General features: G+C 30.9%; 1 protein-coding gene across 1 annotated transcript; it reads left to right on the top strand.

The window, feature by feature from the left end:
• Positions 1–311: 311 nt before the first annotated feature.
• fcer1g (Fc epsilon receptor IgFc epsilon receptor Ig) lies at positions 312–9,828 on the top strand. The gene is made up of 5 exons (NM_001100106.2): positions 312–410; positions 4,575–4,672; positions 6,012–6,050; positions 6,999–7,028; positions 9,614–9,828. The coding sequence occupies exons 1-5, from the start codon at positions 353–355 to the stop codon at positions 9,674–9,676; spliced, it is 288 nt and encodes a 95-aa protein (NP_001093576.2). The 5' UTR covers positions 312–352; the 3' UTR covers positions 9,677–9,828.
• Positions 9,829–10,499: the final 671 nt, after the last annotated feature.

The following is a 10,499-nucleotide window of genomic DNA, read 5'->3' as shown; positions in this document are numbered from 1 at the left end:
AACATGGCAACATTGCCATCGCTCCAATACACCATTCTGTTCTTATGCCTACAAACTTTCTCACAGATTATCATTGTGTATATTTTAAAGAATCATATAGTATAAAAGCTGATTCAGCATATTTAAGCATCAGCGTAATATAAATAAAAGATAACTCAGCTTTTTTCTCCTGCTTCCTGTTCGTCACTCGAGTGGGGGAGGTCTAAAACTTCAATACGGACATCTTTTCACCACAACTTCCCTCTCTGTGTGTTCCTGTGATGTGCTTTTTGTCGTGCGTTCTTTGAGAGTTGTGTGTCCAGTAGCTCGAGCGAAGCCCAAGTGTGTGTTGTCTGTGGTGGTGCTGCTGCTGATGGTGGTGCTGATGAAGATCTTCTCTCTTCTGTCTCTCTGGTTTTTCGGCAGTGCTGGTGAGTTTTCTGTGCCATCGCTTTTTACAGCAACGAGGAATTAAATGCTGCTATAAAAATGACTGAATTGGAGAAAAACGATTTGGGTCAGAAATGAGTGTTTTCATGCTTAATATTGGAGTGTAGTGTATTACATTAACGATCATTTTTTCAGGTGGCGCCTGAAATGCTTTTCGATTTTGTTTTTAAATGTGTGTGTTTATATATTCATTCATATATAAATACAGTAGTCAAGTGGACCAGATCTTTTGGATAAAGTTGTCCTTAAACTATTAAGCATTTCCTTCTTGTCAGTTTTGAAAACGTATATAAGCTTCAAATATTGACGACTGCATATCGTACAAAATCCTTGTCTGAGTTTGTGATGGTTTAGTTTTTATTAATATTTATATTAGTTTTGTTTGTAAGCTGTTTAATATGTATGATATGTACACTGTTAATGCTGGCTTTCACACAATCCCTTCAATGTTGCTTCAACTCGGTTTTAAGTTGATGTGAACTCAGGTTGTACCCTAAAAATCTCAAGACGTGTGTTCTTTCAGCTCATTTTAAATAAGTAGTTTGAACAACCCCTAAAAATCGATGTATTTTTTGAGTGTATTTAATATGTGCCGTTAAAATGTGCTGCAGTTTGTGGCATTATTGTAGTCCGCGTTAATATTACAAATATTAATAGTATTAGGAAGACATTTATTTCCCTTAAAGTCAGATATATCTGCGTTTGATAGACATATCTGTGTTTACAATACACTAAAAAAAAGGACTTTTGCTACTATATATTTAAAATAAATTGAAACAACTCAATTCTTGAGGATTTTTGGGGACAACTTAAATATTTTATGTTTAGTCCACTTAAATTTGTAAAAATGATTAAGTTAACATAATCACTTTGTCTTGGGACAACATGAATTGTGTGCAAACCAGCATTTTCTACAGTGTAAAAGGATGCCTCTATCAACATTTTGCATTCGAGAAATGAAGTTTGCTGTTTGTTCAAATTACTTTCATAAAATAATTGAATCAACACAATTAAACGATCAACTTAATTGTTTTATGTTCAATCCACGTAAGTTCGTAAAAACAATTGAGTTAGCGTAATCACTGTGTTGGGACAACATGAAGGAATTGTGTGGAACCCAGCATTTTTAAGTGTATAAGGATGTCACTAAGAATTGTGTGTAATCAAAAACTGAAGTCTGCTGTTTGTTCAAACTACTTTGAACTACTAAAATGAGCTGAATCAACACAATTCTCCAGATATTTGAGGGGACAACTTAAATATTTTATGTTCAATCCACTTAAATTAGTAAAAACTAGTAAATTAACTTAATTCCATGATGTCTCACTGCCAACACAAATCAGTTGTGTGGAGCCCAGCACTTATCACAGTGTGTGGATTATATCTTTAACATTAAAGTATGCAATAATTCCATATTTTGAGGCTTTTATTTATTACTTATTTTACACTTTACAATAACATTTCCATTGTTTACAATAAAAATACTTTTAGTTTATTTTTCTTAAACCTTTAACTGCCCCAACAAGGAATAAAAAAATGTTTGCATTGCATTTCTTAACTGCTTATGTCCCTAGTTAACACACTTGATGCATTTTTCCCCTCAACACATCCCATAATCTAAAAAATATCAACCTCTGACAAATGGTTAATATTTCGGTTTATGTTAAAAGTACTGGAATAATATATCTACTATAAAAAAATGAGAAAATATGAAGTGTAAGATCAATTTATTTAAAAAACAATCAAAATCAAAGATTTTTGAACACTAAATCACCTTTATTTTTAGCTATAAAAACTGAAATCAAGTGTAGTAGTGCAACAGGATTAAATAGTTTTATTATTTTATAAAGCCACAATGCTGTGTAGCGTAAACTATTGTTAAAAAAAGTTATTCTTTAAAAATGGTCAACCATTTGGTAGTGCAGGCAGTTACAGGGTTAATGAAACTTCACACTAAGGTTTTAGTTGTTAACAAAAAGAAATACTTGTTTCTGTAGACGCCTTTTAAAATGTAACCCATTTAAAAATACAATGCATATTTTTGTAGCTTGCAGTAAGTAAAGTTGGTGATCTCTTTATAAACAAACCGTTAGAAGTCTATATTTGGTTTGTGTCTATACGTTTGGTCTCTGTTTCTTTTTTCGTCGAGTCGAGCCTTTTCTGAACATTGAAGTGGTGAAATGAAACTTTGTTGCCAGGAAGTCGTCTTTTTGCCATTCTGTAAACAAGGCTTGAATCAGGCAATATGACCCTTTACCTAACAACGGCTTGGCAAGTGTTTGAATTAACAAAACTAATGTTAAATGTTAATGTAAATGAGTGTGTTTTTCTTCTGTAAAAAATTAAATAAAATGTATGTGAAAATGGTGGCAGTGCTTAAATGCACAGTAGTTTCTCTTTGAGCTTTACTGGTCAGTGTTCACTTCTCTTTTGCCTCTAAGTGAAGATGCTGCAGTTTCCTTAAAATAAATAGAGACTTTTCCTCCTATTATTTCCTTTGCGTTTTATTGCATGGCTGTAATTTCCATAATGACCAAAAATTGTATTTGGTTAAAATAAAGGTTACTGACACCAAACATGTCATCAAGTTGCGCAAGATGAGAGGCAGAAATCATGCATCTTGATCTAAAAGAAAAAAAACTACATTAATTTTTTGTCAGAATGTTGCGCTATAGTGGGCTCATTAAACCTGCACCTTGTAAAACACATTAGTTGATGCTTGTCGTGCGTGGTCATGTGGTCACTCGAGTCTTCCATTTCCATGAAAAGAGAAGTAACACTTATTTTTTTCTTTTTTTGTTTGAAGGATCTGATACTGAGACGAAACGTGACCTCTCACAACTCAAAAAACCCATTACTGTTTCCTAAAAGTCTGATTTCGTTATCAACAGCTATGTTTTCTGTTTGTAATAGCAAAAGGTGCTATAGCTGGACACTGACTTGAGTTATGAAGTACAATATTTTCACAATTTGAAGTTGTGTTGGTGTTTTTTAATCATTTGAGGTTATTCAGAGTGTAAACAAAGTGATGTCAAAACTTTCATGCGTTTATTTCTTATTGAATAATTAAGTTGTTGTTATTATTATTATGACTAATTAATATGCGTTTATCTGCATTTTATCTACATTAATTAACAAACATCATCAAATAACTAATGCTTTGACACTAATAGCTCTAATAATGTGATGCATCAAATTTAATGAACCACAATCATTTATTAAGTGTAAACTGATCAGAATTAGACCCGCTGTACGCAGCAGTGACCTATAAAACTCAGACTGTTTCATTTCAGTTACACTTTACTAAAAGGTTCCAGTAGTTAATGAATGTATTTACTAACACGAACAGACAATGCATTTATTATTACTACAGTATTTATTCATCATTGTTAATGTTAATGAAAATAGTCAAGCATTGTTAGTTTTTGCTAACTCGCACGCTTGGACATTAATAAATGCATTTGAAAAATGTTAAAATGGACACACTAAAAACAAAAAAAGCTTTTATCACAACTTCTGTTGATCAAAACTAAGTTAATCATGTTTCAACTTTAATTTGTTTTAAATATATATTTTATTTAAGCTTTTTTTTTTCTTTTTTTTTTTAAATAAAAAACAATACAAAGGAAATCCACTGGTATAAACATAGAATTTTTTTTTAATTATTAGATATAAAAATAAAATATATTATTTACCAATCAAATCATTACTAATGTTTAAATGTCATTATCAGAGTGTGATCAATTGTTCAATAAATGGTTGGTATACCACTAATCAATTTTGAGGAAATCCAGAAAAGGTTGCCGTACCGTTTGAAATTGTTGCTGAAATTTTGGTTCCATGGAGCATAACAAACTTAACATTGTTATTTTTCTTTTTATCTATAATTTTTATAAGTTAAACAATTAAAAACTAAAGTTCAGATGTCCCAAGGTTAAGTTGATTTAACTTAAAAAATCTAAATCATTATTTTTTGTTTACAGTATATGAAGGATGATTACAAATTCTGCATAATTAATGTTTATTCTTAGTTCATGGGAGTACATTTATTAATTATTATTATTAAACATAGACATTTGCAGAGTTTCTAATTGTCGAAGAAGAACTTGTTGCTCAGTATGTTCAGTTTCTTCCCTTTTTTGCAGATGCGATGAGTCTGAGGGAGCCGCAGATCTGCTATATTTTGGACGCGGTGCTGTTTGTCTATGGGATTGTTCTCACTGTCCTGTACTGCAGAATGAAGGTACTCTAGATGTCCTCTAATCATGTCATTCACTCTGTTTTATCAAGTAATCATATTATCATTGTATATCATTGACTGTGTGTTGGACTCTCAAAGGCGAATTTCATAAATGTACTTACAATATAATACACAAATTGTAACAAATTATTTAGTTGATCAGATCACTTCACTGAAAATGTATTATATAAGTAGATGGCACTTTTTTTGACAGATGGTCTTTATTGTAAAACTGCAGGTTAACTTTGTACAGTATATAAAGTATACTCATTAACTCTTTCTGATCTCTTTTGATTGTAATTTAATAAAGTGCACATTTTGTACAGTAGTTAAGTTACTGTGAAAAGCAGTTGCAGTTTTTGTTTGTTTGTTTGTGTTTTGGTAACACTTTGCAATAAAGTCTCATTTAACATGAAATAAAACACTTGATTTTCTTTTTAATTAATATTAGTTAATTTTGATTAACACTTTTGCTTTTTATTTAAATATAAAACCGAAGCTACAATGATCTAATAATGAACTTAGCTTTGATTATTAACCAACATTAACAGATCAATAAATACGATAACCTTTAAATTTGACATTCTTAATGTTAGCCAATTCATTTTAATAATGCATTTATACATATTTAATGATTATTAAATAATGTTTACAAAGATTAGCATGCACTGAAACAATTAATGAAGACCAAATTATTATCCCTCCTGTAAAATTTCAATACTTTTTCAAATATTTCTCAAGTCGTCTCAACACATTCTTAAACAGTGTTTCTAATAGCTAATTTCTTTAGTTTTTGCCATGATGGCAGTAAATATTTTTTTACTAGCTACTCGTATTCAGCTTGAAGTGCAATTTAAAGGCTTAACTTGGTAAATTAGATTAATTAGGCAAGTCATTGGACAACAGTGGTTTGTTCTGTATCAAAACTTAGAAAGCTGCTTTTATTCCAGCCAAACAAAAGAAATGAGACTTTCTCCAGCAGAAAAACAATTATATACAAATTACTGTAAACATTTCATTGCTCTGTTAAACATAAAAAAAGAAATTCATAGGAGGGCTAATCATTTTGCCTTCGTGTGTATTCATACACACATGGATGTGTGCGTTTGTATAACAAAAGATTCAAAGTAAATCGGCACACTGCCACTTTAGCTCTCAAAACAATTTTTAATGTCAATATTACAACGTTTCGACCGACATGGTCTTCATCAGGTTTTGTTTTAGATTTTCTAGTTGTGCGCACATTTCTGTTGTTTTGTGCGTTTGTATAACAGCCAACAATGTAACTAAATTCAATGTCTTATTGCTGTATTTATTAATTAATTTGTTTTCTCCCTCACAGATGCGAAGTAAACAAGAACCAAAAAGCTCATATTCAGGGGTGAGACTGACTGTTTGTTGACAATATAGATTTTATATTCAAACATTATTGTTAATCTCTGTAAATAAATATTTAAATCTGTGTTATCTGTTGTGTTGTTTACATGTGGATCACTCTTTTAAAAAAATTAAGCAAGCACTTCAAACTTATTATTTGGTCAATTATCATTATTATATACACTATTTTGTGCTAAATATTAATTATTAACATACAATTTCTGAATATTTGAAATATTTGATACTGTCCAAACAGTCAAATGAACATTTACTCTACAATTAAACATTTAATACAAATAAAGTATGAATCTATTAATGCTAAGTTCCTAAAACCGCTAACAACTTTGAAGTGCTCTCATAATTTTTTTCCATCAATATGTTTACATAATATATATTTTTCCTAGAAAAACATTTTTAAATGTATTAAAAATAAATGATAAGAACTGCACAAAAAAAACAGTGTGCCATAAACACACATGACTTTTTAATAAGGTCCAGTAAACTCAGCAGCAGACCTTTATATTAATATAACTAATAACTATTATTATAAATATTAACATCCATCAATGAACACAAGCGTGAGCTCAACAGTACAAGCTTTTTTTTAATCAAATTGGTGTGTAAATGCTCTGCTATATGTTTTAATCTTTAAAATAATTGTTTTAGATACTCTTTGCTTCCACTTCACACTTACAAACGTCCTATTTTGAATGTGTGAAGTCCCATCTAAAAATGTGTGAGCATGAGCACGCAACCCTTTACATGATATCTGAACCCATATAAAGCACCCAAGAATGTTTCTAATGCTTAAAAGTGTCACTCTATAAATATAACGCAGCGACACACTGTTTGAACTTCAGCCAAATATGAGAAGCTGCAGCTCGTTCTGAATGAGTGTCATCTTTATTCTTTCAGCTTTTCTAATGTTTTTAATTGATCTGTTTGTTTACAGAAGAAAGATGCCGGTGAAGGGGTGTATGAGGTACGATTGTTTTGTTGTGGTTTTTAAATGCTCACTCTTTCTGTAAATTTGACCTTTTTGGTTTAAGTGTGAATATTCTGCATTTGTGCTTTAATTTACACGGTCCTCTTTACTGTGCATTTATACATTTATGCAAGTTAAACATCATCAAACTAAGATTTATTTTATATTGTATAAGATTTCATTGATACTTGTATATCAGGGTAATTATAGTAACGTAAAATTAGGTTTTTATAATGAAGCATAATAAAGTAATACTAATAAGTAATGAATGTTTGAAATTAAGCATATATTTAGATTATTATTTATCTACCTCTCTGTCTGTCTTGCTATCTGTATATCTGTGCATTAATAAAACAAACAAGTAAATACAAGATATATTAAACCATTATATATATAATATAATATAATTTTTTATTATTATATATGAGCCATTTGCGCACTGGTTAAAACTGAAATAACTGAGACTTAAAAAGTAACTTGACTAAAAACTTGCCATTAAAAATTAAAGTATTAAGTAGTTGTGTTAAATATAAAACGTATCGTTAATACTATAGATATAGTATAGATGATATATGCAGTTTCTATGTTTATGCGTCTGTATATATACAGTGCTCAGCATAATTGGGTACAGCCCATTTTGAAAATGAATATTTTTATCCATTTCAGTGAATATAGGTCATACATTTTGGTCCATTTGAACAAAACAGATTTATTAATATTGTTTTATATATAAATATATATGTACACTCACACACACACACATATATATAAAGTAATGTTTTATATGTAACGTTTTTCTTGATACTTGCTCTTTTTTTAATTATTATTTTGACTTAATATTATTATTCTGTTCATCTTTATTTCTATAGCACTTTTATAATGCAGAGTGTGTCAAAGCAGCTTAACCTAGAAGTTCTAGTAGATTGAAACTGTGTCAGTCCAGTTTTCAGAGTTGAAGTTTAGTTCAGTTCAGCGTGGTTTAAATTTCACTGCTGAAAGTCCAAACACTGAAGGGCAAATCTATCAATGCGCAGCTCCACAAGTCCCAATTTGGGCTACTAATTTTGGACTATTATCACAAGTTATTTAGTTAGATTAGTTCCAGATTTGGCTTCAGTACTGACTTATATAATGTATATGCACACATATAATATTGTAAAGCATTCTACAGAAAATATTACTTGTATATGATGAGCCCTTTATATGTATGCACTTAAAAAATTATTAAATTAAAAGACTATAACAGACTGTAACAATTGCAAAACCAAAACAAAGTAATGCATCAGAATTTTAGTAATGCTAAAATATTCCTATTATATGCATTGTGCATGTGTTTATCTACATAAATAAAATGGTACAAACATAACTATAAAGACCAGGGGTGCTCAATCCTGTTCCTGGAGATCTACCTTCCTGCAGATTTCAGTTGCTACCCATATCAAACACACCTGAACCAATTAATTAGGACCTGAACATCACTTGCTAATTACAGGCAGGTGTGTTTGATATGGGTAGCAACTGAAATCTGCAGGAAGGTGGATCTCCAGGAACAGGATTGAGCACCCCTGATATAGACTGCCTGTATGTCATCAAATTACTCATTTTAGAAAATCTAAATTACAAATCTATCTATCTATCTATCTATCTATCTATCTATCTATCTATCTATCTATCTATCTATCTATCTATCTATCTATCTATCTATCTATCTATCTATCTATCTATCCATCCATCCATCCATCCATCCATCCATCCATCCATCCATCCATCCATCCATCCATCCATCCATCCATCCATCCATCCATCCATCCATCCATCCATCCATCCATCCATCCATCCATCCATCCATCCATCCATCCATCCATCCATCCATCCATCCATCCATCCATCCATCTATCTATCCACACATTTATATCTAAAACTAATGATTTGTTGATGATATTCTTCCCACACATTTATAAAAAAGCTGCAAGTTAACAGAACTGTAAACTATACTCTCTTTGTCATCAAATTAATAATTGTATAAAAGCTAACAAATCTACAGAAATCTAATCTAAAAACTACAAGTTAATAAAAAACTACAAGTTTATAACAAAGACAAAGCAAAAAAGACTGCATTTAAAAACAACATTTTAAATATTAAATGTGTAACCAAAGACTACCAAAATATCCATCTGTCTATCTGCCTATCTTCCTATTTAATTCAATCCATGTCTATTACTATAGCGATTTTACAATGTCGATTGTGTCAAATCAGCTTAACATAGAAGTTCTAGTAAACTGAAACTGTGTCAGTCCAGTCTGTATTAATTTTCCACAGCACAAATGTGCAGTATATGCATTTATATCTACTGGATGCTAAAATACCAGCATTTAAAAAGCATTCCTATGTAATTCTTCATATTTTTTTCAGACATAAAGACATTTAACTCTAGTGTTAAAGTGGCCATAGTGTGGTGAAGTTCCATTAAATGTTGATGGCGTTAGTCAAAAGCACACGAAACGAGTGGTGTGGTTTATGTGAGTTTCTGATGAAATGACTCTCTGCCACATCCTCTCTTGTCTGTCCTTTCACACCTCAGGGGCTCAAACCTCATGAAACGGACACATACGAGACCATCAAGATGAAATCCGCCAAAAAATGAGACTCGCCACCAGAAGAAAAAAGCCACCATCATCTCAAAACATCATGTAAATAAGCTGTTGACCTTAAGAAAAGGGTTTAAAGAGATTGTTCCAAAATAATATAAATGTTTTATGAAAAATGTTGGAGTCATTGACTTTGGTAGCTGGAGACAAAAAACACCATGGAAGGCAATAGCTATGCTGTTCATCCAAAGATGCAAGTCAGAATTATGTACATAAATGAAATATTACATTAAAAAGTTGCGATTTAAGTATAGTTTGCGAACAAAATTGTCTGTTCTTGAAAACAGGTGGCAAATATTAAAGAAAAAAATTACATTTGATTTCCACACAATTCCTTCATGCTGTCTCAAAACAAATCAATAAGGTTAACTTAATTGGTTTTACAAATTTAAGTGGATTGAACAAAACAATTATTAATGATGGAATTTTACAATGACCAAAACAACACTTCAGATTATAGTGTAACAGTGTTATAATGTGGTCGGTCTGCTGATTTGTTTATTGATGCCGTTCCATTGTGCTCTTCTTTATCACATGATCTAGTTAAACAAAAATCACATGACTTTTTGGATGTCCATTATATAATTTATCACAGGGTATTCGGGGGATCTTAAAAAGTTTTAAAATGTCTTAAATCTCAAAAGCTAAATTTTAGGCCTTACAAAGTTTTAAATCTACTGGAATATTGTGTTGTAGGCCTTTTTTAACAGGTCTTAGTTTTTTCTTTGTTCATGTATTGCTACCCAATCATGGCCACTGAAACCCATACAATCACCAACAATCCATCTCAATAAAACTTTTAACTTTTTATTTAAAATA

Source organism: Danio rerio, chromosome 7 (assembly GCF_049306965.1).
Source record: "Danio rerio strain Tuebingen ecotype United States chromosome 7, GRCz12tu, whole genome shotgun sequence".
Taxonomy (NCBI): Eukaryota; Metazoa; Chordata; class Actinopteri; order Cypriniformes; family Danionidae; genus Danio; species Danio rerio.
Note: the sequence above shows the minus strand (reverse complement) of the source record. Positions and strands in the feature narration are given on the sequence as shown.

What these genes read in the sequence shown, in the direction of transcription:
- fcer1g (NM_001100106.2), top strand. Translation starts at nt 353, where the DNA reads ATGGTGGTGCTGATGAAGATCTTCTCTCTTCTGTCTCTCTGGTTTTTC. An exon ending in CTGGTTTTTCGGCAGTGCTG is followed by an intron (nt 411 to 4,574) that starts GTGAGTTTTCTG and finishes CCTTTTTTGCAG; the next exon opens with ATGCGATGAGTCTGAGGGAG. An exon ending in CCGGTGAAGGGGTGTATGAG is followed by an intron (nt 7,029 to 9,613) that starts GTACGATTGTTT and finishes TTCACACCTCAG; the next exon opens with GGGCTCAAACCTCATGAAAC.